The sequence below is a fragment of the Syngnathoides biaculeatus genome, chromosome 5, assembly GCF_019802595.1.
Source record: "Syngnathoides biaculeatus isolate LvHL_M chromosome 5, ASM1980259v1, whole genome shotgun sequence".
Classification (NCBI taxonomy): domain Eukaryota; kingdom Metazoa; phylum Chordata; class Actinopteri; order Syngnathiformes; family Syngnathidae; genus Syngnathoides; species Syngnathoides biaculeatus.
Genome location: NC_084644.1, coordinates 5,629,647 through 5,657,400, shown reverse-complemented (window position 1 = coordinate 5,657,400; position 27,754 = coordinate 5,629,647). Strand labels below are relative to the sequence as shown.

The 27,754-nt window shown below is 44.4% G+C and overlaps 2 protein-coding genes and 1 pseudogene across 7 annotated transcripts in view; all 3 read right to left on the bottom strand.

The window, feature by feature from the left end:
• Nucleotides 1-58: 58 nt before the first annotated feature.
• rcc1 (regulator of chromosome condensation 1) lies at nucleotides 59-15,043 on the bottom strand. Of its 2 annotated transcripts, none has more exons than XM_061820003.1 (10): nucleotides 14,931-15,043; nucleotides 13,241-13,334; nucleotides 10,314-10,501; nucleotides 9,983-10,162; nucleotides 4,668-4,764; nucleotides 4,454-4,576; nucleotides 4,207-4,347; nucleotides 1,013-1,132; nucleotides 755-907; nucleotides 59-628 (listed from the first exon to the last, which is right to left on the bottom strand). In XM_061820003.1, the coding sequence occupies exons 2-10, from the start codon at nucleotides 13,314-13,316 to the stop codon at nucleotides 453-455; spliced, it is 1,254 nt and encodes a 417-aa protein (XP_061675987.1). In that variant the 5' UTR covers nucleotides 13,317-13,334; nucleotides 14,931-15,043; the 3' UTR covers nucleotides 59-452. The 2 variants fall into 2 exon arrangements, with proteins under 2 accessions (XP_061675987.1, XP_061675988.1); XM_061820004.1 differs by lacking the exon at nucleotides 14,931-15,043 and adding an exon at nucleotides 14,733-14,900.
• On the bottom strand, nucleotides 12,349-12,468 carry LOC133501535 (5S ribosomal RNA; annotated as a pseudogene).
• Nucleotides 15,044-15,765: 722 nt separating the features above from the next.
• phactr4b (phosphatase and actin regulator 4b) overlaps nucleotides 15,766-27,754 on the bottom strand; it is a 30,615-nt gene continuing 18,626 nt past the window's right edge. For all 5 annotated transcript variants that reach the window (XM_061819913.1, XM_061819912.1, XM_061819914.1 and 2 more), the window contains 10 exons: nucleotides 26,424-26,927; nucleotides 24,755-25,102; nucleotides 21,524-22,043; nucleotides 21,009-21,325; nucleotides 19,943-20,117; nucleotides 19,703-19,758; nucleotides 19,211-19,272; nucleotides 18,982-19,119; nucleotides 18,786-18,862; nucleotides 15,766-17,333 (listed from right to left, as the gene is read on the bottom strand). In XM_061819913.1, coding sequence (XP_061675897.1) covers nucleotides 17,318-17,333; nucleotides 18,786-18,862; nucleotides 18,982-19,119; nucleotides 19,211-19,272; nucleotides 19,703-19,758; nucleotides 19,943-20,117; nucleotides 21,009-21,325; nucleotides 21,524-22,043; nucleotides 24,755-25,102; nucleotides 26,424-26,927 — 2,213 coding nt within the window. In that variant the 3' untranslated portion in view covers nucleotides 15,766-17,317. The remainder of the gene's footprint in view (nucleotides 17,334-18,785; nucleotides 18,863-18,981; nucleotides 19,120-19,210; nucleotides 19,273-19,702; nucleotides 19,759-19,942; nucleotides 20,118-21,008; nucleotides 21,326-21,523; nucleotides 22,044-24,754; nucleotides 25,103-26,423; nucleotides 26,928-27,754) is intronic.

Below are 27,754 nucleotides of genomic sequence, written 5' to 3'. Positions count from 1 at the left end.
CACGGTCAACAAAGATCCTCACGTTCGAGACTAAAATAAAATAAATGCAATGAAAACGTAAAATGCTTGGATTTATTTCAAGATAGGAAGAGTAGCAAAATACACCACAGAAAAGAAAACAGTGAAATCATTTCATTTTCTAAAGAGCAGCTCGACAAATTCAATTGGTAGAAACGTTTTGTCTGAACCAAAATCCAAGCAATTATTGCTCTCAAGGGCAAAAAAAAAAAAAAAAAGTCTAAAAATGCTTTTCTGTACATTGTCAAATACCAAACATCAGCACAGATTCACTACTTTTTGTTGAAAATGCAACAAAAGCTATCCAAGGAATAGGATTTTTTTAAAAAATAGCCTTGCATTCATACCGACCCTCAACATGAGGGTCATCTATAGCGGACCCCCCCCCGATTTTAGGCACAATCACCACATCGCTTGCCCCCCCTCGAGGCTCATCAGCTTTCCTGTTTGTCTTTGACCAAAAGGACCGTGTGCTGCCCCCCGCTGGACACCATCAATACCGTGCAGTTTTCCAGCTGCTTGCCCGTCATTTTCACGGGGCTCCACTCGTCCTCCTCCTGACCCGTGCCCAGTTGCAGGTTGGTGCCCATTCCCCAGGCGTACGCGGATCCTGAGAGTGGGCGTAGCCGGCCGGCGTTGGCCGTTTTGAGTCGAAAAACAGAAAGACGACAGCGGTCAAATAAAAGAAAAAAAAAAAAATGCAGGATTGCGTATCTGGTAAGAGTTTTTTCCTCACCTTCCTTTGTGACGGCGTAGCTGACCGACGCCCCGCATGTGACTCTGCTGGCTGGTTCAACCCCGCTGACGGCCGTGGGTTCGCTTTTCTCTTCGGCCTTTTCACCGAGGCCGAGGCGCCCGTACTCTGCTCTACCCAGGCTGTACACCTGCCCTGTAAAAAAAAAAAAATCAATAAATAAATAAAAATAAACAACAACAACACGACTGAGACTCCGCACTGGAAACAAACAAACAAACAAAAAATTTTTCGTTTCACCTTCAGAGTCAAGACAGACCGTGTGGTGTTGCCCCCCAGAGAAGTCAACCCAGGTTGTGGTGGAATTTTTGAAGGTTGTCAGTCTCACGGGCGCAAAACACATCGTTGTGCTCTTGGTGCCTGGTTGGTATAAAACAAGTACGTCCCGGTTAATTACATCACCCAGATCTCGTTTTGGTCATCGTGAAGGATTGGATTTCCCCGCTCGCGGCAAACACAGGAAGCTGCCACTCACTTAAGTACCGTAATTTCCGGCCTATAAACCGCGACTTTTTTCCACACGCTTTCAATCCTGCGGTTTATGCGGTGATAATTTGTGCGTTTTTTCTAACAGCCGCGAGGGGGCACTCGAGCGGAAAAGGTAAGAGTGACACCGGTGGAATATATGTGCCGAGGAAGTGACTTTTACCGGTATGTTTCTTTTAACCGGTGTGATGGCTCCGGTGCTGAAACGTCTCTTTGTGATTAAGGCGCATGTGCGTATATTTTGTAATCTCCCAGCCATTCTGAAACATCCCCATCCGTGCTTCAACATGTGCCATTCGATAACTTGTCGCCGAGCGTTCGTGTTCGCTATGGACGTCTCACAAAGACGAACACAGCGAACGTACATATACAGTGCCCTCCATAATTATTAGCACCCCCGGTTAAGATGTGTTAAGAGCCTTAAAATAAATTCAGTGTTTATTGCAGAAGAATACTGCCACACTGAAAATTTTAGGAAAATGTAACCAACTCAAATGAATTGTAAAATTAAAAAAAATTCCCGTCTAAAAAATAATTATTTCTTCATTAAATCACCTGTTCCACAATTATTGGCACACTTAACAATTGACCCCTCCGTGGATACCGCGTCACTGACCAATCAGAGGCCAGAGATCTGCATAGACCAAAGCCCGTTTTTGCTCCCGCCATTTTCTATGACAACATTGAATGGTCCAGTATAGGTTTAGTTAGCGTTTTATCGCGTATTTGGGTTATTTAACAAAAAATATGGTTAAGAGGTGTAGTCACGGACTTTGTAATAGTGACGACAGGTATCCTGAAAGGCTAGTTGGTGGAGTTCGATTCGTACCCTTTTCAAAACCGAAGACCCAGTACGAAAAATGCCTTCGATGGGTCAAACTTCGTGGAAGACCGCATCATCAACTAAATCCATCTCATATCAACCGGAACACATATGTTTGCACGAAGGTATGCCCTCTATTTGATTTTCAATACATGTCTCGTATAAATTAATGAGACGTTCTCCGCTAGCATAACACCGCTACGTGTGAACGATTGACACACTTATTCTTTGTTGAGCGATATTTAGCGATGATCGGACTGCACAAACGTATTGATTTCTTGCTGGCTCGCGGCCGAAGCTTAACCAGACGGTGTGTGCACGAAGATATGCCCTAAATTTGATTTTTAATACACGTCTCGTATAAATGAATGAGACGTTCTGCGCTAGCATAACATTGCTACGTGCGAACGAATGCCACACTTATTCTTTGTTGAGCGATATTTAGCGATGATCGGACTGCACAAACGTATCGATTTCTTGCTGGCTCGCGGCCGAAGCTTAACCAGACGGTGTGTGCACGAAGATATGCCCTAAATTTGATTTTTAATACACGTCTCGTATAAATGAATGAGACGTTCTCCGCTAGCATAACATCGCTACGTGTGAACGATTGAATGAACTCAGAAGCATGGCGTCTCTCTCAGTTAAGAATGTATTGTATTTAGAATCTATAATATATTGTTGATTTGAATGAAATCAGAAGCATGGAGTCTGTCTCAGTTCAGAATGTATTGTATTGTATTGGCCATTTTTAGTGTTTGTCTTACGTGAGCGCACGTGGCGTGACGTCACTTCAGGAGGCGTGGTTAAGTGCCCTGTACGGAGGGGTCAATTCCCAGGAAATAAATATAATTGAAGCATTTCTGTCATTTCTACAGTAGTTTACAATGTTTACCAGAGTATGTAGGAACATTTAATTAGTAATTCATCACTTCCTGTTTCCCTGTATGTGTACATCTTTTCAATCAATTTTTGTTTTAAAGTTAGGGTTAGGTTATAATGTATGCTAGCTCCCATTGTGTAGAAGAAGGGGAACTGTGAGACTGGGGGATTTCCCAGTAAGCGTCTGCAGGGTACCCAGAGTTCCCGTTAGTAACGCATGCGCATACATCACAAGGAGACTTTTCATGAGAGCGCTCAGACCGTCGCACCGGTTTTGTTAGCGCTGCGCTAGCCTGTTGCTGCCGTGTCTCAGTGATATTTACCAATATACTTTTTTTTTTTTTTAACTGGCTCTATTAGCTCCGCGTTAGCGCGTTCCTGCCACATCTCAGTGATTTTTACCAGTACATTTTTTTTTTTCAACCGGCCCTGTTAGTGCTGTCCTACAATGTTGCTACTGTGTAGCTGCCGCGGCTGTTTTTTACCGGTATGGTTTTTTTTTTTTTTAACTAGCCCTGTTCGCGCAACCGTGTTGTTGCCATGTTAAGCTAAGCTAAGGTATTAAAACTTTGAAAACTCTTTCTGTGTACCGTCTTTCTTTGTAAATATCAATGTGGGTTTCATGGTGAGCACTTGCGGCTTTTACACAGGTGCGGCTTATGTGTGTACCCAATGGTATTTCCTTTAGAAATGTACCGGGTGAGGCTTACAATCAGGTGCGCTCGGTAGGCCGGAAATTTCGGTAGTTGGTTGCCAGAACAAGCGGACACACAAAACCACAACCCAACAGAATAAATTACATTTGGAGCGGGCTTATTTAGAACTGTAAGTGATCCAAATGATTTCCGAAAGGTGAGTTCGTCGAACCCATCTAGCTAAGCACTGCGCAGTAACGTCACATTTTGAGCGTGTGCCAGACTGCTTTCAAATTACAGTTGTGGTTGTTTCATTTTGTCACCCTTTGTGTACTTGAATGTGAAGACGTTTAATTTAGAGCCTCAAGCTGCCTTTCAGTACGTTGTTTGTTTTTGTTAGAGGCAAAAACCGGTTTTACAAGCGAATGCCAAACAGGTAAATTGGATCACAATCCAGTCATCTGATGAAGCGTTTGTCTGTGTATACCTTATATGGAGACGATTTTATTATATATATTACGGTTCAGATCAGGACGTGAGAATTTGCATCTGCTGGAGAAGTGACGCCACCTTCGTAGTGCAGGCGATTAAAATGGTTCGACACTTACCCAACTGGTGATAGTTGGAGAGGCCGAAACCATACACGTGTCCGTCTTTGGACACCGCGAACGTGAAGTACGCCCCGCAGAAGGCGTCGACGAAGTGAACTTTGCCTTTAACTTTGACCATCTGAGGAATCAACAGACGATCTGAAATCATAGGAACAGCAGCGGAACTACATAGTACACGGAAAGTTATTTCCAAATACTGCAACGGCGGCGGGGGGTGGGGTGGGGGTGGGGGGTTGCGACTCACCAAGGCCTTTCCTGCCTCCCCGGTTTGAAAACTGTTCGGGCACCCTTCCTAGTTGCCCTTGTTCGGCAGTACCTGACGTGTAAAGATTTCCCGTTGCGGTCAACATTACGAGGTGGTCGTTACCTGTTAAAACGTTACTCAAATTAAATAAAATACAACCTTTCTCGCAGCACCGCGGATAAGAGAACATGCGAAGGTCGCGAGTCATTGCTACCTGATGTCACTTTTACCACGGCTTCCGTCATGGGAACTTTTGTAGGAACGACGGTTGTTTTAAAATGATCCAGGAGACCTATTACTCCATTATTATCCTGCGGGGAAAGGATCAATATTAATAAGGGTTAACGTTCCACACGTTAAGGTATAACAAAGCCGGCATGGCAAAAAATACATGAGAGACACGGGACAAACTCGTTAAGAGGGATTCAAACTATGCGATGTTTGTATAGGTATACAGTGAAGAAAATAAGTATTTGAACACCCTGCTATATCGCGAGTTCTCCCACTTAGAAATCATGGAGGGGTCTGAAATTTTCATCGTAGGTGCATGTCCACTGTGAGAGAGATCATCTAAAAAGAAAAATCCAGAAATCACAATGTGATTTTTTTAATTTGTGTGATACAGCTGCAAAAGTATTTGAACACCTGTCTATCAGCTAGAATTCAAACCCTCAAAGACCTGTTAGTTTGCCTTTAAAAGGCCACCTCCACTCCATGTGTTATCCTGAATCAGATGCACCGGTGTGAGGTCATTAGGTGGATAAAGACACCTGTCCACCCCATACAATCAGTAAGACTCAAACTTGTAACATGCCCAGGAACAAAGAGCTGTTCAAAGACACCAGAGACAAAATTGTACCACTCCACTCGGCTGGAAAGGCCTACGGAGAAATTGCCAAGCAGCTCGGTGAAAAAAGGTCCACTGTTGCGAGCAATCATTAGAAAATGGAAGAAGCTAAACATGACGGTCAATCTCAAATCGGAGTGGAGCCCCGTGCAAGATATCACCTCGTGGGGTCTCAGTGATCCTTAGAAAGGTGACGAATCAGCCCAGGACTACATGACAGGATTTGGTCAATGACTTGAAAAGAGCTGGGACCACCGTTTCCAAGGTGACTGTTGACGTCATGGTTTGAAATCATGCATGGCACGGAAGGTTCCCCTGCTTAAACCAGCACATATCAAGGCCTGTCTTAAGTTTGCCAATGACCATTTGGATGATTCAGAGGAGTCATGGGAGAAGGTTTTGTAGTCAGATGATACCAAAATGGAACTTTTTGGTCATAATTCCACCAACCGTGTTTGGAGGAAGACGAATGATGAATTCCATCCCAAGAACACCATCCCTACTGTGAAGCATGGGGGTGCTAGCATCATACTTTGAGGGTGTTTTTCTGCACGTGGGACAGGACGACTGCACTGTATTCAGGAGAGCATGACTGCGGCCATGTATTGTGAGATCTGGAACAACCTCTTTCCCTCAGTCTTGGGTCACGGGTGGGTCTTTCAACATGACAATGACCCGAAGGACACAGCCAGGAAAACCAAGGAGTGGCTCCGTAAGAAGCATATCAAGGTTCTGGTGTGGCCTAGCTGGTTTCCAGACCTAAACCCAATAGAAAATCTTTTGTGTTTCTCAGCGACAGCCCAGAAACCTGTCCGATCTAGAGAAGATCTGTGTGGAGGAGTGGGCCAAAATCCCTCCCGCAGTGTGCGCAAACCTGGTGAACGACTACAGGAAACGTTTGACCTCTGTAATTGCAAACAAAGGCTACTGTACCAAATATCAACATTGGTTTTCTCAGGTGTTCAAATACTTATTTGCAACTGTTTCACACAAAAAAAAATCGTTAAAAAAAAAAACCATACATTATGATTCCTGGATTTTTCTTTTTAGATGATCTCTCTCGTAGTGGACAAGCACCTACGACGAAAATTTCAGACCCCTTCATGATTTCTAAGTGGGAGAACTTGCAATATAGCAGGGTGTTCAAATACTTATTTTCTTCACTGTACATTTGTGTCATCCAATCAGATTGGCCAAACTAATGCTGATTAAACAGTCGCTACGCTGTGGGCTTTGAGCAGTGGTGAGAGGTTTCTTCGGGGAAATCTGATCTGGTCTTAATAAAGGGAGTTGAAAGGCTGGAGGTAGGCAGCGATAATAGAGATATAATTACCACTGTGCCACCGAGTATGGTATTAATGAAAATGCAATGACAAAAACAAATAATATCGGGACAAATGTTCTGTCCTGAGAGATGAAAACAACCCTGCAAGATTAACACAGTGTTAATACTGTATTATAACTTGGTGAATTTCAAATGCATTAATAGCTGCACGTTTTAAATAAGCCCAGAGAGGATGGCAGACCGCAGCAGGTTATTGGGTTGGGGGTGGGGGGTTGGGGGGTAGGGGGGGAATTTTCAAATGACGGGGAAAATGAAATTCATGCAGTCATCCGAGTGGTTGCAAGAGGTGAAAGGGAAGCTACTCTGGACAGAAACTGCTAAAATAAATACAACCTTCATCGATATTAACTTCCTTGCAAAGTATATAAAGGAACACCAGGGAGAAAAAAAAATGTAAAGTGAAACGCTCATTTCATTAATACGTTGCATGTTGGTGAGTTGCAGCCGATTATTACAGCAACGCACTGCAGACAATTATTTGCCTTTCAAGTCTAAGTGGTGCTGACACCAAGTAAGTTTCTTTCGGCTTGTCATCTCAGATGAACGCACATATGTTTGGCACAATTTTTACGCCGGATGCCCTTCCTGACGCAACCCTTCTCAGGGAGTGGAGGCCCCAGTGGGATACGAACCCACAACCCCTGGTTTATCAAACCAGTGCTCTAACCACTGAGCTACAGGGCCTCCACCAAGTCATGTCATAGTTTGGGTAGCGACAAGACACCAAGTGATGAGGCCCAAACCTAACATCAACATAAACTCATTCACTGCCAGACTTTTATTCATCAGCTGTAATTCAAAGATTATTGCCAGCAATATGTATGCGGGTGTGGAAGAGTTTCTGATTTAGTCAGTCTGTGAAAATCAGGTTTGTAAACCACTGTAATGACTAATGGATCCATGCAGATGGCAGCATTGGATCGCTCTGCGATCAGCACAGCTTTTATGTAGAAGATAAAAATTAGGAGGTGAACTTTGGCTTGTCACGTCAACGCTGAGGCAGAGAAATCTGGACAGGCGAGTCAGACAAGTTAAGGCACCTCAAACATTTATTAGAGTTTCTTTACAGATAGTATTAAAATATGTCGATTCCTTTGAATCAATTCAACTCCTTGCCTGTGGCAGGTAGTTTGCGTGTTATTTGTGTTATATGGACAGCGGCCTCATTCAACCAAATAAACTGGTGACCAATTCCTGTGTATATTCTAAATACAGGAAATGGGCATATCAATGTCTTTCACATGCAACATTTTTATTTTCATCACAATTTCCAAGTGGAACAGAATATTAAGTATATGTGCACATTTTTCTGTTTATATATGACTATTGTTATTTTTACTATTGTACATCTTATGCCAGTCAGAGGTGAAAAATGTACAGGTGTGGTCAGTCATGCCCACAGATATAAAGTTATGGGTATGCTCCACCTGTCATGCCTGCAGATATAAAGTTATGGTTGTGTGTTCTGTTCGTAATTATGAGTGTACCCCTTTAAAAGCGGAGGGAGGCAGTGTCAGGTAAACTAGGAAGTAGAAGTGGGCTGTGCAGCAGCTCATTATAGTTATAGATCATGTGCTTACGTGTAAAAAAAAAAAAAATAAATGAAAATAATGTCAGGCTGTGGTTCACTGCGCTGGATCGGTTTTTATGTGCGCTGAGAGTGCACGAAAAGTGCGCAATTGCGCAGTGCCGCAGCTTAGAGGGAACATTGGTCAAGACGACACAAAATAAGCGACGTCTTTCTTCTTCTTCTTTTCCTTTCGGCTTGTCCCGTTAGGGGTCGCCACAGCGTGTCATCTTTTGCCATCTTAGCCTATCTCCTGCATCTTCCTCTCTAACCCCAACTGCCCTCATGTCTTCCCTCACCACATCCATAAACCTTCTCTTTGGTCTTCCTCTCGCTCTTTTGCCTGGCAGCTCCATCCTCAGCATCCTTCTACCAATATACTCACTCTCTCGCCTCTGAACATGTCCAAACCATCGAAGTCTGCTCTCTCGAATCTTGTCTCCAAAACATCCAACTTTGGCTGTCCCTCTAATGAGCTCATTTCTAATCCTATCCAACCTGGTCACTCCGAGCGAGAACCTCAACATCTTCATTTCTGCCACCTCCAGTTCAGATTCCTGTTGTTTCTTCAGTGCCACCGTCTCTAATCCGAACTTCATGGCCGGCCTCACCACTGTTTTGTAAACTTTGCCCTTCATCCTAGCAGACACTCTTCTGTCACATAACACACCAGACACCTTTCGCCAGCTGTTCCAACCTGCTTGGACCCGTTTCTTCACTTCCTGACCACACTCTCCATTGCTCTGTATTGTTGACCCCAAGTATTTGAAGTCGTCCACCCTCGCTATCTCTTCTCCCTGTAGCCTCACTCTTCCCCCTCTACTTTTCTCATTCACGCACATATATTCTGTTTTACTTCGGCTAATCTTCATTCCTCTCCTTTGCAGTGCATGTCTCCATCTTTCCAATTGTTCCTCTGCATGCTCCCTGCTTTCACTGCATATGACAATATCATCTGCGAACATCATGGTCCAAGGGGATTCCAGTCTAACCTCATCTGTCAGCCTATCCATTACCACTGCAAACAGGAAGGGGCTCAGAGCTGATCCCTGATGCAGTCCCACCTCCACCTTAAATTCCTCTGTCACACCTAAGGCACACCTCACCATTGTTCTGCTGCCATCATACATGTCCTGTACTATTTTAACATACTTCTCTGCTACACCAGACTTACGCATGCAGTACCACAGTTCCTCTCTTGGTACTCTGTCATAGGCTTTCTCTAGATCCACAAAGACACAATGTAGCTCCTTCTGACCTTCTCTGTACTTTTCCACGAGCATCCTCAATAAAATAAGCGACGTCTTTCAATATCTATATATTTCTACTCGTAACAAATTTTACGCGCGTGACTTTTTTGTGCTCAACTGTGCAGATCTGCGAGTCCGATGGCATTATTGCTATTGTGCAATTTTTATTTTCAGATGTTTTATTCCTCATAAATATGAGGGGACATTCCAGATTCAAAAGACCATGAAAATAAATGTACTGATTCAATATAGCAGCATTTAAGTAAAGTCATTAAATCATAACGTTGAGAATCAAATCCTGAGGTTATTAATACACAGCCCAACAGTGTAGGTAGCAAAAAGCGTGTCGCAATTTTACGAAAATATAACATAGTCCATGTATAGTTACGGCATGTAAAAAAAGGCATTGACGTTCCCCTCAAGACATGCAGCGATCAGCAACGGTCACAGCGCATTTTGCAATTTGTACGCCTGTAAATAAATATTTTTGCCATTCGGAGGAAAAAGTAATATGACTGACCCTGAAGGAGCCCCACACGTACACGGTTCCCTCTTCAGTTAGTGCGGCCGTGTGGCTGTCTCCCGCCGACACCTGCACCACCTTCTCATCCAGCACCACCTTGCCGGGAGACATCTCGGAACCTTCTTCTTTTGTGTCCCGACCAAGGGCCCCTTCGTCGTTGCATCCAAACGTGTAAACCTAACGGAAAAATGATGTGCTCGCATTTTAAGTGCTCCTTGAGATGAAATCTCTTTTCGGAAGTGCAACGTCGGAAAATCATTGAAACATTTCATGTCAAAACATTGAAAATCACTACGGACCGGAAGCGGACGTTATTCACATTACTTACCACGCCGGTGTCACTCAGGCACACGGTGTGCATGCCCCCAGCTATCACCTGCACGATGTTCTCAGGGAGGGACACGAGAGCTGGCTTCTTCCTCTCGGTGACGTCCTCCCCCAATCCCAGTTGTCCGACGTCGCCCTGGCCCAGCACAAGAACGTGTCCCGGCTCCTTGCCGTGACTCCTGTGGTAAACTGGAATAAATTCGTGGTACAGTTGAAAACAATTTCAAATCACCACGCAAACTAGATCAGGACATAAATCTTCTTGGTGTTTTGGTTTTGCTGTAGTCTTTTTTTTTTTTTTTTTTTTTTAAATCTACTTGGTGACTATTATCTGTTGTCACCCCGAGGACACGTTTTCTTAGCAAGAAAGTCAACGACCCACTTTTATAGAAGTTCAAAACTATAAAGTAAATGTGCCGTAATTGAAGATGATCACCACTTATGTCCAATTTTGAAAAAAAAAAAAAACCCTCAAAATTGCTATATAAACATCCACAAAAATGTGACTTTATACCTTAGCCCTGATCTGCTCAAAGGGTTGTCGGTACCCCCCCCCACCCATCCTTGAGGACTTGCACGCTACCCAAACTATGACAAGAGCAGACAAAAATCCTCCGTGCAATTAACTTCTTAAACGGCTGACTTGAAATTCAACCGCAACAAGCTGCCGGGCCAATTATTTTATATATCCAGTCACTCACATTTGAAAAAAAATGTACAGGTTCGGTCAGTCATGCTCGCAGATAAAGTTGTGGGTGTGATTAAGATAAAATGAACTTCTATTATTCAAATACCCTGAAATTCTTTAAAGCAACAGGACTTTTTTTTTTTTTTTTTTTTACTCTTACCATGATTCTCGAGAGTAAACACAAGCTGCATATCTAACTCTTTTTGCTCTACGTTGCCCAGACTGCGTAGGTGGACGGTGTTTGTAGTTTTAAGTGTACACCTTTAAGAGCCGAAGGGGGGGGACGGTTTCAAGTAAACTTGCAGGAGACAGTGTGCTCCCGTGTTTAAAAAAAAATAAAATAAAAAGTCAGGCTGTGGTTCACTGCGCTGGATTGGTTTTCATGTGCGCTAAGAACGTCTATGCATTTGTACTAGTAACAAATTTACGCGCATGATTTTTCGTGCTCGACGGTTCCGTTCGTCAAATCTATGTGACTTTGTAATTGTGTATCTCATACATTGTTTGCCCATTCACTGTAGTTGTCTCACCACGTTGCGCCATCTACAAATCTGTCGTTGACCTACACCGGCAGCACCTGCCCTACTTGCACAATCGACAGGAATATCTGCAACACTTGCGCAATCGTCGTTGTCCCAGAATATTGCAACACAGGTCACTTTAAACCGCATACATTCTTTGAAGTCCTGGCGCCCCTTTGCGCAATAGTTTTTACACATTACGATTGCTTTATTAGGCACTTTAGTTGCTCTAAACGCGAGAGGACTGCGGCCTTTGCACAGTTGTCAAAAAATGTATTACCACAATTGCCAGATTACTAGCAACCTTTATTTTTCCATAACTGTTACCGCAATGTCTTTTTGTCTAAACTAACTGACTGACTATCGTCGTCGTAGGTTTGTGACATACTTGACGAATAACGACAATTCTGATCATTTTAGTGCAATATCAAGTTTGCCTTCTCATGAAATGAATGATGCAATCAGACATGCATTTACAAAACGTTAGCAGGCTAATATTTACATAAATGTAAGTTTGACAGACTGACGAAACAATTTCGCTTGCCATGATGTCTGCGAGCCAGAGGCTGAGCTGCATTGTGTTTGTTTACGGCGTAGTAGAAGTCACACTTCCTGTCCCTTTCCTATGTTCTGTGAGGGAAGTCTGTGTGTTAAAGAGCAATCCGTGTACCATTACACCCCAAGTAATCAAGATTCTGACTCATGCCAGCAAAATCCTCTTCCTTTCCTTTTAGCTTGTCCTGTTAGGGTTCGCCACGGCGCGTCATCTCAGATGTTTTGGCACAGTTTTACGCCAGCATGCCCTTCTGATGCAACCCCGCGAGAAGCGCTTACAGCACCTGGTATTCACAGTCTGTCTCCAATCCAAGTACTAACCAGGACCAAACCCGCTTAGCTTTCCGAGATCTGACGAGATCGGGCGTTCTCTGGGTAGCATGGTCCTAAATTCTCATGCCAGCATAATAATATCCTTAAAAAAAAAAAAAAAATCATGTCTGACCTTAGACGGACCGACTACTTCACTGTAAAAGAAGGTCTTCGGTTTACGACCGAGTTCCGTTCCAACGTTGGCAATGGTATTCCGAATTTGAACGCAAGTCTGAATGTGGCGGAGTCTACCACTGACGTACTAGTAATAGCATAATAACAGTTACTTTGCATAATTTTTTTTTTTAATTACAGTACGGTGCTAACTCACTGATGCACCGTATTATCCGGACAACAGCGTGATAATAAGACGTGCCCACTCTGCCCGCACCTGACCATACACCGCAGATATATACCCTATGTAAATATTTAGAGAAATTAGAGATTCACACAGGAATAATTTGTAAATATTTACACACCTTGTTTCTAAACGGTGACTCTAACACAGGCGGTACAACTTCTCAAACATAAAAGTTAGAGCTTTTATTCATCCTCTTCCTGTCCAGTGAAACCACGAAAGTCGACGTTTTCAGGATCGGAGTTGAAGACCCTCAGAAAGTCTTCCTCAAGCAACATTTCAGTCTCTCTGTAGCTCTCAATGTAATTTTCTTCACGAGTTACCATTCAAGTTGTGCAAATACGGTATTTTTAATGGAACTCCACTGGTTGATTGGGTCGCATTCAAATGGGTCAACCACCCACTCTTGAGTACAGAAGTACTGGTTGAGAATTCCTGCATTACTATATGACTAGTACTTAAGTAAATCCGATTGCTTTGAAAAGCCCATTTACCTTTCACCTTCTTGGAGTCCTTCACATCTGCGATGGACTCGGATTTCCTCTTTGTGGCCGACTTTTTCGTGGCCATGACAGAAACGCTTGAATCCTACGGGAAAGACATACAATTTAATTGAATAAGCAAAGTTTTCTAAAATTTCCCGAGATTTAAGCACAACGTTAATGTTCATACAGGGTCAGGCAAAAATGATGTGACAGATTTGGAGGTTAAATAAAAGCCAAATAAAGTAGAGAAACAAAAATAGCGTTTTCATTTTCGAAAAGTACATATAATGCCATTCTGTTTCATTATGTTTTAAAATTAAAATCAGTCGAATGGGAGCCGTTACTGTCCACACACTGTCGAAGGCGTTCACGAAAGTTGTCTTTAACTCCGCAGGTCATTTCATGTGAAGAATTCTTCGGAAACATCTTTCGGGCGTTTAAATGTCGAATGGAGTGGCGACTGTTGAACCGCAGCTCTTACCGCTGCCAAATTTTCTGGAGTTCTGCCGGCGCGAGGTCGGCCGGTTGATTTCAGTTTCAACGCAGATCCGTTAGCTCTGAAGTTGTTAACCCAATAACAAGATCGTGTTTCGAACTGGTACGGGATCGTGACTACCAAGATTGAAGTGCGAACGGAACGCTCGCCGTGTTGCAGTTACAGATTTGTTTCGAGAAACGTTTCCACAATGAAAGCGCGATGCTCGCCAATACAATTCATGGCAGCAAATGTAAAAGAAACCAAAAAAAACAATTGCATTATATGTACTTTTAGATAATAAAAACATTTGTTTCTTTACTTTATTTGCCTTTCATTTAACCTACAAATGTCTCAAGATCGTTTTGCCTGACCCTGTAGAATGTATGTTACAGTGATTTACAATAGTATTAAATATACACTACTAGTCAAAAGTTTTGAAACACTTTACCATGGTGTTGGACAAATAAGGGACTGCGAACTTTTGACTGGTAGTGTACTTCCTAGAAATAAAAACAGACGGACACAGGTCCACTATTCCATAGTATTATATCAGTCAAGATGTGGTAGTTGGACAGCTGTTTTTTTTTTTTTTCCCCGGGGTTTCTTGATGTAACAACTAAAGAGAACCAAACCACAAGAGAGGCATTGTACTAAACTGGTGCGAACAGTTGCTTGCACGGCACAATCCCAGAAGCCCATTTTGCCGCACCCGCGATTCAAACCTGGTTTCTTTCTCACTTGGAAATCCTGCACAAATTCACACCCGATTTTCAACGTCTGAACTTAGTTCTCCGTTACAATATGGAGACACTATGAATAGTTGTACGAATCTTCTTTCAACATGTTGATTGTAACAGACTGCATGGTTCTGACGTCAAAAGCATTGCAATGAGCTGGCAACGTCCGCGTGCCCTGATCGAAGCTAATGTAGCCCGGAATTAGCGTTGAGTGACTAAACACACCGTACAAGCAGCTAAAACTATCCGCGTCCTCGTGTTGTAGATCAAATGGCAATGAACTTACTACATATCAATAGTGTCGCCCCTAAAATCTTTTTATGGCACACAGGCACTGCCTTCCGACCGCAGCTAGCATTAGCTAGCGGCTTTAGCATGACATTCAGCAACGTTTCAGCCCAAAGTTCGCCACAAACACGTCCGCCGATGTACTCTCTTTCCAAACAATCGTATGTGACAGTTATATGTGTTCATTTCACCCAACCTGGACTGTTTCAAGTGTGGTCTAGCTGGAATCTAGCGCAGCATGCACGGCATGCAGCCAACCTTGTTGCTGGACACGACTCCGGATTCACGAGCCGGGAGACGATTCTCGCGATAACATTGCTCGAGAATTGGATGCTCTGCATCCTTAAAGCGACAGCAGCGCAAAGACAATGTGGAGATTTTGGTCGGTGGTTTGTATTTTTTGCCCCAGGTCGCAAGCCATTTATTTTCTGAGACGCTCATCCTCACTGCGGTCACAGAGCGGGAATAGACACTCTAAATTGCCCCTTGGTGTGATTGTGAGTGCGGCTGTTTGTCCCGACGTGCCCTGCAATTGGCTGGCGACCAGTTCAGGGTCTACCCGCCCCCGTGTGGAGTTTGCATGTTCTCCCCGGTTTTCTCTGGGCATTGCGGTTTCCTCACACTTCCCATCCCAAAAACACGCTACATTAATTGGACCCTCTAAATTGCCCCAAGGTGTGATTGTGAGCACGGCTGTTTGTACCGACGTGCCTTGCGATTGGCTGGCGACCAGTTCAGGGTGTACCCCGCCTCTTGCCTGTGGACAGCTGGGATGGGCTCCGGCACTCCCCACAACCCTCGCGAGGATAAGCGGCAAATAAAATGGACGGATGGATGTAAATCCAACACTGAAAAATAACTTCTGCTAGAATCTCTTCCACGCATTTCTATTCTAGACTCAGACATCAGATGTCACTGCATCCCCGCTTGCAGCTTGGAGGAAATAATTCCAAACTGAATTGCACTTTGGACACCGACAGAGTTGATTTTAATTGCCCAACAAAGTGTTGAATCACTTGACGCACAAAAGGTTCGAGCTATAGATTTTTAATTAGATCCAGATGTCGCTATGTACAATTAAAACATTATCAGTCCATACATCTTCACATTCAATTAAAAATGAACTTAGCTTTACAGAGTACATATTTATTCCCATTCTTGTCGCACTTAAATCATAAACTAGGATTCTCGTGCTGAAAGATAGCAACCTATAATACTTTTTATTTAAAATTTCTTTTCAAATGAAAGGAAGACAAGATATACACAAGCATCAATGAGGCCTACTCTATAATCCACCTGTGCGCAGCATTGAGAACCCTGTAAGCTACTGGCCAGACAATACTACAAAATAAAAGACTTGCAGATAAAAGGTTCCAGCCAAAATGATCCCCTGTTGACCGTTCATACGTTGAGATTATTATTATTTTTGATAAACCCCCTGATCTCGCGCAGCAACCTGCATTGTATTCTTGGTCGCCGACGCCGGCATGATCGTGTACAAAATGGCTACAGGAATTGCGTTGCGCGTGTGAATAAAGATTAAAGAGAAGTACAAAAACTCATAGAAAAGTAGAAATGAAGAGATTGACCAGGTCCGATGTGAAGGATCCTCGTTGGCTCATGCAGTAGATTTCAGAAATAGTCACGGAATACCAATATCCCATATTGTTGTAGGCATTAGGTACATTGGCACAAAAAAAAAAAAAATAAACAAAAACAAATATAATCCCCACATTCTGACCTGCACTTCCTCTTCTATCTCTAAAAAGTCAAAGCTTAAATGGCCACCGCACAACACGACGATAAATACAGGCAAGCCAAAGAAATCTCCCAAAAAACAAAAAGCCGCTACTACTCGTGTGATCAAAATTATCATATAAAATATCTTGTGCATGACACGTTTTGCAATTAGATATTTAATCATTTCATTCTAAGATAATATAATAGCAATCTGTACAGTTAATATAAAAACAATATCCCAGAGATGTCCAATCCTAAAAAAAAAAAAAAATAATAATAATAATATCCCAGTCTTCGTCCTCCAGTCCACAAAAGTTATATCCACGTGTGTCTATTATCGTTGCGCGGGGCTCTAGAAATTACCGTTTTTTTTTTTTGTTAGCTATTATTACTTTTATGCTCTCACATTAACAAGATGAACGAGTAAGCGTTTCCATATACAGTAAAGAAGAAAAAGGCAACATAGAATGAGGCCGCATTAAAGGTATTAACTACGGTAGATCCAGGTCCCACATTACAGCAGAGGGGGGTTCGAATCCCTGCACAGTCAGTCCCTTTGCAAATGTCTCCATTTGTTTGGCACGTTGTTCCCCGCTGCTGTCTGGGATAAATACTGCATCTTCTCCCACCGGCGCCGCCACCACCTTTGTTCAAAACATTTCTGTCAGGGTGATGGAGGGGAAGCGAGAAGCGTTCTTGTCTCGAGAGTGAGTTCCAGGCTGTCCCTGATAAAAATCGTACAGTACATTCAGGAAAATGAGAACGAGGGCCGATCTGTCTGCATAGTCAGCAGCTGCTTGCCACGGAGACGAAGTGCTTTTGTCACCGGCTGAAGAGGGGACGCTAAGGCCGGTGATACCTAAAAAGAAAAGTCCACCGTCAGTGGTTTTTCCAACATTTTAATTACCGTAATTTCCGGCCTATGATCCGCGACTCCCCCCCACCCCCACACACACACTTTCAACCCTGCGGTTTATGCGGTGATGCGGCTAATTTGCGCATTTTTTTCTAACGGTCACAAAGGGGCACTCAAGCAGATAAGGTAAGAGTGAGACCGGTGGAATATATGTGCCGAGGAAGTGACTTTTACCGTTTGTTTTTTTTTTTTTAACCAGCCCTGTTAGCGCTGTGCTAGCGTGTTACTGTCGTGACTTTTAACACTACGTTTTGTTTTTTTTAACCGGCCCTGCTAGCGCTGTGCTAGCGTGTTACTGTTGTGATTTTTACCATTTTTTTTTTTTAACCGGCCCTGTTCACGTTAATAGCGCTAACGGTAGCGCCGCGCTAGCGTTAGCATTAAACTCTGTGTGCAGTCTTTCTTTGTAAATATGTAGTGTTTCAACGTGGGCACTTGCAGCTTTTACACAGATGCAGCGTACGTATGTAAGGTAAGGTAAGTTTCTTTCGGCATGTCCCGTTAGGGGTCGCCACAGCGTAACATGTATTAGCCAACGCTAGCACTAATGCTAACAGGGCCGGTTAAAATAAAACTTACTGGTAAATATCACTGAGACACGCATGTAACACAGCAGTAGCACACTAGCACGGCGCTAACACTAGCGCAGCTCTAAGAGGGCCGGTAAAAGTCACTTCCTTCCACCGGTCTCATTCTTACTTTTTCCGCTCAAGTGCCCCTTTGGGGCCGTTAGAAAAAAACAAAAAACTCACAATTTAACCGCATCATGCATAAACCGCAGGGTTGAAAGCGTGTGGAAAAAAAAGTCACGGCTTGTAGGCCGGAAATTACGGTAATCATTGAATGAAGGTCGTCTTCTGAGCACAGGTGACGACCACCACACTTTTTTCCTCATTTTGTGTTTTGTCTTCCCACCCCCAGCAAAATACATCAGTGCGGTGCATTGTTGTTGTCGCCAGGGTAACAAGTGTATCCGTCCACACCGACCGGTGAGGCATTGTCTGGTTTCTCCTCTCCCGACGGTGTTTCATTTGACGAGATAAGGATGGGTGTTCGTAAAAGAGGGATGCAGTGGTACTGGATTATGTGGTGTAGCGTTGCCACCGTCTGACCGAAATATGTCAAAAGTCTGATCTGCAATCGTGAAAGACCAAATTTGTCTTGTAGTCTGATCCAGGCATGACACGTTGGATTCTTTACTTTGTCGTGGTGCAAGTCATTGCTGCAGCATGAAAAAAACTGAAACTTCAATAATGATTTTTTTTCTTCTTCACAATCTGAAGCCTCATACGTTTCATACTATTCCCCCCACCCCCAATTATTGAAATCTGGAAAGTTAGCATTTTTCTCTGTGGTATGTGAAATTGAGAAGACATTTTCGCTTTGAAGCTATACCTTGTATAGATTTTGCTCTCCTCGTGAACCTCCATTTCAGTGCTTTTATAGTCATTAAGCTCTTTCCGGATGGCCGCCTAGAAGAAATAAGGGGAAATACATATTTGGTCACACAGCATGGTGTTAAGAAACGGAGAAGATGGTGAATTCACAAAGCTTCTCAAAGTTTTCTCCAGTTGATCCACGGACTGGATACCTTATCAGCGGGGGTCAGCTTGGTCCAGGGCTTGTCTGCCCTACGGTCGTAGTCTTGGGCGTCTGTGACTTCCACGTACTCGTGGAATCGTAAAATTTTTCTGGCCTGTAGTTCTGCTACTGTTGGTCTTTGACTCAGCTACAAGAAGTACAATTAGGACGAGTTTTACTTTGATATCCAGTATAGAAAAAAAATTGGACGCAAGTCAGTAAATACAGCAGCTGCTCACTTTTCTGGTCAGCCTTCGCTTGATCTCTCTCACTTCTGCTTGTCTGTCAGCCTGATTTTTGGCTGTAACGAGACGGAAGAAAAAAAAAAACAACAAAAGGCCTTTATTTAAACACGGCATTTCAAGTCTGGTTTGATGTGCGCACAAAGGAGATGAAAAGCAGCTCACAAAATTAGATCTCATTCAGTTATTGAGGTTTTAAACCTCTCGGTATGTAAAAATAAATAATGCGGTTGTTGGTGATAAATGCTTGGGAGTATGGAAATGTACAGTACATGAAATGAACAAACACTTGAATGTCAAAAGAACAGATGTGACTGAGTCTAGTGAGATGTTTGGTTTGTAAAAAAATTCAAATAGGACTGACAGAATTTAACAGAAACTCAACCGTATCACTGATTTGTAACATGATTTGGAGCATTGAGTCGCAGCATAATGATCTCAAGTTGGCGTTACAAAAGTTAAAACGGAAAACTAAGAGTTAATACTCACGCTGAAGGATGTTCCTTTGTTCAAGCTCCTCAGCAGTGGGTCTCTGGCTAAGACGCCTGATGGGAAGAAAAGCAGGAACATCTATTTTTAAACTATTTCATTGCTTTGTAATTTAAGATGCAAGCACAACAAAAGATTTCACAACGGACCCGCTGATGTTATCGTGGCTTGCAAGTTTGCACCTGTCATTTCATTTTTTTGCCACCTAACAGCGGCTGTGTTATGATTTCACGTTTTAACCTTGTGAGCGCGGTGCCGATCTGCGTGCGAATGGCCTCCCACTGCTCTCTGCTCTGCCAGGTGAGGCCCGTCTGTCCCGGCGGCTGGTCATCCCTGGCGCTCCGCTCCTGTGAGGGACGGCTGCTGAGCTTCAGAGCCAGGGTGTCTTTCCTCTTCACTTTGCTGGCCAGGGCGCCTGGAAAACACCCAAGACAAGTATGAAATCATGCGCATGTGCTGTGCATAGCTTTTGTCACATCTTGTTTGGCAGCCTGCTATCAGTTATCTCTAACGTAAAATACCGTAATTTCCGGTCTACAAGCCGCAACTTTTTTCCCCACACGCCTTCAACCCTGCGGTTTATGCGGCTAATTTGTGCACTTATTCTAACGACAGCAAGGGGGCACTGGAGTGGAAAAGGTAAAAATGAGACCAGTGGAATATATGTGCCGAGGAAGTGACTTTTACCGGCCCTGTTAGTGCTGCGCTAGCGTTAGCGCTGTGCTAGAGCGTTGCTGCTGTGTTACTGGAGTGTCTCCGTGATATTCACCGGTAAGTTTTATTTAAACCGGCCCTGTTAGAGGTCGTGAGTTCGTACCCCACTGGGGTCTCCACTCCCCCTGACGGGTTGCATCAGGAAGGGCATCCGGCGTAAAAACTGTGCCAAACAAATATGAGCGTCTCATCTGAGATGACGCGCTGTGGCGACCCCTAACGGGCCAAGCCGAAAGAAACTGTCCTGTTAGAGTTAGCGACACAGACGCTAGCATTAGCACTAGCGTTAAACTCTTTCAGTGTACCGTCTTTCTTTGTAATTATCTCGTGTTTCAATGTGGGCACTTGCGGCTTTCATACAGCTGCAGCAAATGGTATTTCCTTTACAAATGTACTCGGTGAGGCTTGTAACCAGGTGGGCTCTCGAGGCCCGGAATTACGGTACCTGAATAGGCTCAAAGTTTGGGGAAGACTGTACTACGAGTCTTCTAAATAAAATTTAAAACCAATCTTTGAACCTGCTTTTTAGATGACTTAAGCTAGCAACAAATAAACGAAAATATTGTATAAGTCATGATACGGTGATCCTTACTCAGTGGGGGCTCTTCATCTTCATCCTCATCTGACTCCTCCTCTTTAAAAGGCACAGGACCATCTGAGTCGCTATCTTCTCTACACATGCCGTGCTCTTCGTCCTCGTCATCACGCTCCTCCTCCTCTTCCTCCTCGCTGTTTTCCCCACTGGGAAGGACGCAAACTCCAGCATCGACGACCAGGCCGCGGCGACTCCGTGGCTCTAGCTTTGGCTGGGGTATCTCGCCATCGTACTCCTCCTCTTCTTCATCGTCGTCATCATCCTCCTCTTCTTCCTCCTCCTCCTCCTCTTCTTCAGAGTAGTCATCTTCAGATCTAGCAGTAAAAAGAAGTGGCACAGAACTTTGTTTACAATGATTTATCCACAGCATTAGATTCCTTATACATTCCCAATGCTCTGTTCTTCTATTAAAATATCACACAAAATGCATTTGTAAGCAATGTAAAATACAAAGATGATGAAAGCTCCCCTTGAGCTCTTTTCCCGACTCGTTCCCAAGATGTAGAACTCACAGTTTTAGTGGTTGGATGCTGACAGGAAGGGGGCGACCTCGATCCGCTTGGTAGTCTGGAGGCGTTTCAAAGAGCAATGTGTGAGCGCGTTGTGAGCCGTCCGGGTTGGGTTGAATGGGGCCGGGGCTGGACAGCGCTCGCTGGATCATGATGTGTAGTGGAACGGGGGCCGGGCGCTGGGGAGACTCACTGACGGGGCTCGGGGGATCGAACAAGATCGGTATGGCTTGGGGCAGAGGGTGCGGGTAAGAGTGCTGATGGTGGAGGTGGTGAGGGTGCATTTGTTGTCGGGGTGGAGAAGGAGGTATGTGCGACGGAAGCGGAGGGGATGCCGGAGGAGGCGGCAGCTGGAAGCTCACAGAGCCGTGGTCCTCAACAGAAAGCGGCGTGACGACGGCTTGGTTTGAAGAGGAGTCCTCGGTGTTGCGTCTGGTGACCGGGGTGGTTCTCTTTGGAGGCATCGGCGGGGATGGCTTCGCTGGGACGAGACTGGCACCGCCGGCAGCTTGGGCGAGGTCTCCTGAGGACAGAAGCACAGTTAATAGTGGCGAACCTTTCGGGCCATGATGTGAGCGAGTCCCGACTTTTGTTTTATGCTTTTGCTCATGTGGAATGAAAGCACATGCTTCTTCAGCTGTAAACGTTGGAAAACATTCAGTTTGACAGGATACAATTTGACAATTAGAAATACGTCAGACCGAGCATGAATGACATCATATGACTGCGTCAACATGGATGCACACGTTGATCCAACACGCGAGTGTGCAACATGTGTCCCAGGTCATAGAGACGGAAGAGACAAAAAACAGCCTGCATGCTCAGCACAGCCAGACTTGGCGTCTTTGTCCGTGCCAAAAAAACCTCGTGGACAAGCAGCTCAAATTCAGACTCATAATTGACATGCACAATTTTGCTAATTATTTTCCAAAGGGTGTAAAAAGGCTTACAGAAGTCGTGTTTATCGAAAGTCCAGAGCTGTGATGAGTGGTGACAGAACAAAGGCATGCGAGAGCCAGATAAGATCTTGACTCGACCGTTATGTTACGGTCTTTATTGTCCATTCATTCATATCCACCCCACTCGAGCAGCAGAGTTGAGCGGATTACGTCCTTAAAATTCCTTTGATGCATTGCGGGCAGGGTGCGGACCTGCTAAGGGCTCACTCTCATTCACATGCCAAAGTAAAGTACCAAACTAAATAAGCTCAACGGCGACAGCGCTTGCCTCTTATGTACATGAAGCAAGCGGCGCGCAGTCTCTGCTCATTATGGGCATGCAACTCGTGTATCACGTTGAAGGTGACGCAAACAAGGGGCCATTATGAAAAAAAAAAAAAGAAAAAAGACGGGGGAAAAATACAAGGATAGTTAGAAAAGACGCCACGTGATGATGAACGAAGACTCTGAAGGGGAGGGGTGACTTTAGACACGGGCTCCCTGCTGACAGATACCGGAGCGCATCCTTTTTACCTGAGCGCAGGCCTCCAGCCCGCCGGCACAGGTAGACAGGCAGGGACAGATAGACATCGTACTCGCACTCCCGCTTCCAGCAGGACCAGTAGAGCGGAAGATGTGCGTGCTCGCCACCCTGTAGGGCGGGGACTAACAAGGAGGAGATGGGGGGGCCCTTCAGCCTTTAGTGTTTTAACGACTGGGGGTACATGGCTCTTGGGTTTATGTACAGAGTGGAAAAGGGATGTTTAGAAACTGTCGACTTCATTAAAAAGCTCAGCAGATTCTCAGTAATGCTGTCAGCACTTGAAAAACGTGTTCTAAACATATGTTTTTTTTAATTCTCTCTCAGTATGGTTGCAAAGTGAGATTTTTCTATTCATCCAAGTCTGCAAAAAATAAGTACCTACTGTACTGTACATCCGGTGGTGTCCTAAATCCCGTTTCACAGCACATTATCCCAGAAAAGCTGCCCACGCCCACACACACACGCACACACGCACACACACACTACCAAAACATGTAAAATTGAATGATCAGTAAGATTCAGAACATTACATCCATTCGTGGGTGGCGTCCCATTTTTGGGACATCATGATTTTCACGCATTATATCCTTCAGTATATCAAAATATTGAAGTGATTTAATCTGAAGCCATAATTTGGTATCAGGAGAGGATAACTCGTCGGTCAAAGTTAGCACGGAGTTATTTCCCTTTCCTTCCAGACGCGACATGGCCGACTCAAGTACACGTGGAGCGTTTTGCAAGAGAAGAGAGAGAGAGAATGGTCAGACCGCAACCAAGTTTGTCTTCAAAATGCTAATCCATCAGTATTATTAATGCGTAAGTGTCATTCTAGAATAAGAATTCATTTCTAAACATATTTCTAGTATGTACCACTACACTTTTGGGATGCTGCCCACGAGAGGTTACACCTTTTTTTGCCCTTTGTTTTATGCGTTAAACGAAAAAAAATATATATATTTCCTTGATTGTGGCCTGTTGGGAGACAAAAAAATTGCTACCCTGCCCATGAATGGGTTAAATCAAACTAGAGAGTCCAATGAAACGGGAATAAGGCAACAATCCCACAAGAAAAAAAACAGCCACTGAAGAGACTCACGTGAGTCCTTGTTAGGTTGCAAGAGGCAAATCCTGAGAAACCTTTGCAGCGACAACCTGGTGCAGTAAATAATCAGCTGGTGGAAACAATGCACAAACTGTTTCAATTCATTAAGGTAGTGATTCCCAAAAAGTGTGGTACAGCAGAGAACATCAGATGTGACAAGCGCTCAACCAATTAGCCTTAATTGGTCCCCCCATAATGTATATCATATAAATAATGAATATATCTCTTCTCGCCCAGTCATGCTAGTGATGTATAGCAACAGGCACAACATGCTATTCCGTTAGATTGCAGAAGGTCCAATTAACCTGTGTAATAAGATCGCCATTCATTCGGCAATATTAATAGCTTCCTGTTCAACTAAATTGGCACACGCTTCACTCAGATTATGGAAATGTGTTCATGATTTGAGATGAGATCATTATATATATATATTTTCTTTTTTTTTGTTTGTTTTTTTTGTTTGTTGGTTTGCCATAAGATTCTTATGTTGAATATGTGCCTTGGCTCAAAAATGGTCAAATCATCAGAGTACTGACTGATGCGTTCAATTTGAAAACAAATATATAAACTTGGCTTATGAGTGTTTGTAAGGATAAGATGAACCTCATCACCTTCATGTATTTGTCATAGCACAGCTCCGCAAAGCTTACCTAGCATGCCGGTGTTGCCCCTGTTCACCGGTTTGGGGGGAGGCAGGGGCGGCTGCTTGGCGGCCTGAGTGACGGACGACGAGGCAGCGGACGAAGACTGCTGCTGCGCGGTCGCGCCCGCAGAGGAGACGTTTCTCGTAGGCCTCGGTGCGGTACTCGAGGCGGCAGAGATAGACGAGTACTGGGCCGAGGCGTGGTTGGACTGGGTGTGAGCTGGCCCCTCGCTGCCGGGTTCGGGCGTCGAGCTTATCAACCATTTTGGAGGCATGACGGAAGGTTTAGGTGGCAGAGGTTCGCGGAGGGTGTCTTTTAGTGCTTCGGGGTCAGGGACAAAATGGCTGTCTGACTCTGAAAACAAGGCAGAGAACATTGTGAATATGTATCATAACTTTAGCCTTCATTTTTCAACATTTCGTCTCCAAATCGAAATCTACAGCAATTTACCACCTGTTCCAGTTAGATGCAGAGCACTGTCTGTCATGTGCATTCGTGATTTGGTAAAAACAGTATATACATAGTTGGGATTTAATCTATATTTTTTTAGATAGATTAAATTTCACATTTGTACTTCCAGCAATGTTTTCCACATCACTCATTTCAAAATACTTAACACGGGCAGAAATGTTGAGCGACACAGCAGTGAGGGATTTTGTAGCGTTTCTCCTCTCCGAGCATGCACTTGATTTAGAATCGCATTATCTCAGCATCGGCAGCGACGGAAAACGGCGTAGGTGGCTGCAATTGCCACACATGAAACGCACAACCTTCAGCCAGCCCCCAAACATATCCGAGTCATCCCACATTCTTTTGCAACTCCCACGCAATACCTCAATGCTGTAACTGTGAAATGTCCGATGACAAGATTTATTTACACACCGGCATCTACGTTTGTGATTCGAATCATCTTTTATTGAAGATTAAGAGGAAGTGTAAACTGGTGCCGGTTCCTCAGTTGTTCGTTATTCCAGTTATGCAATATTTGGATTCATCCATTTCCTGAGCCGCTTATCCACACAAGGATCACGGGAGTGCTGGAGCCTATCCCGGCTGTCGTCGGGCAGGAGTCGCGGTACACCCTTAACTTGTTGCCAGCCAACCGCGGGGCACACGGAGACAGACAACAGTCAGATTCACACCTATGGGCAATTTAGGGTCTCCAATTAATGCATGCTTTACTAATCAAGTAAAAAAAAAAAAAAAATGTCACCGTTATAATCCAAATTCAATCCTCTCATTTGTATACAAAACGCAGAAAAATGCAATAACCTTTTTAAGTGAGCCCTCTGTCGAATGAGTATCAACCCGTCTCTGAAAGAGCATTTAACACCAGTTTCACAAAGTGTAATGTTGCTGAAAATCAATTAACTCTGTGTCTCCACCAATTATCACAGTGTTTAACATCTTTAAGGCGCAAGCGTTAAAGGGCAACGAAGAGTATAGTAGTGATGGTGGCACCGTAATTAGGAAGGGAGATGAGAGAGAGAGAGAGAGAGAGCTATTCTTGAATAAGAAGCTGGAGCAGGACTCTTGAGAGCCATCAGGCGCCTGTCTGTATCTGAGAGGACGGCAGCAGCAAAGCGCATTACTACTATTTTAACTCAAGGCGGGGTGGCCAGATTCGGCCCGTCAGATTATTTTATGTGGCCTGCGAAAGCGTGAAGTGACTCACCTCTCCGGGTCCTTCCTTCTTCAGCAGAAGCGTGTCGGGGGAGTGTCGGTTTCCAGTCCACATCGGTCGGTCGACTCCTCCTGCCGTCCTCTGAGGGGGCTTTCTGGAGTCCGGCCCTCCTCTGTCCATCTTCAGGGTAAAACTGGCCTCCAGGTCGGCCTTCGTCGATCTGATTGGGAATCTGCCCGTGCCACGATGTGTTGGGCTTCCACTCGGTCTCAAGGTGTCCGTAGGGCGCCGCCATCCCGCTCCCTCTCTGCCCTTCTTCCGGGGGTCCGGAACCCCTTGAGCTCGGAACCCTTCGCCGTTCTCCGTCCGAGGGAGGTCGGCCTCTGCGGTCGTCCGAATGAGCGAGCCAAGTCGGGTTTATCCTGAACTCTGATTCAGAGGACGCTCTGCCCTGGCCGCTCCTTGCAGCACTGACCCCACCTACTCCGCTCATGGGCAGCGTGTGGCCGTTTTTCACGTAGGGATGCTTCAGGCTTTGCGCCGCTCCCTCTGGATCTTAAGTGGGATAAAAATATTAATCGTTCTTTCAGGTCAAGTCAAACTGTTACAAATACTCAAATCAATTGACAGTAACTTGTGTGGAATTGATTGATGCTCGAGTCAGTCCAATGGAGGACACTTTTTGGCTGCAGCCAGCATGGACCGTTGCACATAGGAAGTTATGCTATAGTCCATAAAGTCAATTTTGTCAAAAACCCATCCGTAGACTAAATATTCAACTTAATCTAGATTACAAACCTCATTGTCTGGCTATTCTTTGGTGGTAGTGATTCGGAAATGCACTGAAACTTGACCAAAACGTGTTTCAGGGTACCACTCGTAGGTATTCGCATCATTTAGTTCTAAACACGATCATCATCTGGAGGTTCTCAAGGAAATACATTTTTCATGAATCACCATTCCCTGGTATTTCTCAATCCATCCATCCATCCATCTTCTTAGCCGCTTATCCTCACAAGGGTCGCAGGGGAGTGCTGGAGCCTATCCCAGCTGTCAATGGGATGGAGGCGGGGTACACCCAGAACTGGTTGCCAGCCAATCGCAGGGAACAAAGAGACAAACAGTCGCACTCACAATCACACCTTGGGGCAATTTAGAGTGTCCAATTAATTTTGCATGTTTTTGGGATGTGGGAGGAAACCGGAGTGCCCGGAGAAAACCCACACAGGCACGGGGAGAACACGCAAACCCCACACAGGTGGGTCCGGGATTGAACCCGGGACCTCAGAACTGTGAGGCCAACGCTTCACCATGCCGCCGGTATTTAGTTGTCAGATGTAAAATGGATAAGTTGTTTATTCAGTATGAAATACATAATAACT

Coding starts and splice junctions, on each gene's coding strand:
- rcc1 (XM_061820003.1), bottom strand. CDS start 13,316: ATGGCCACGAAAAAGTCGGCCACAAAGAGGAAATCCGAGTCCATCGCA. Junction 4,765..9,982: donor ACGTGTGGGGCTCCTTCAGG/GTCAGTCATATT, acceptor CTTTCCCCGCAG/GATAATAATGGAGTAATAGG. Junction 629..754: donor CTACGCCGTCACAAAGGAAG/GTGAGGAAAAAA, acceptor GCCCACTCTCAG/GATCCGCGTACGCCTGGGGA.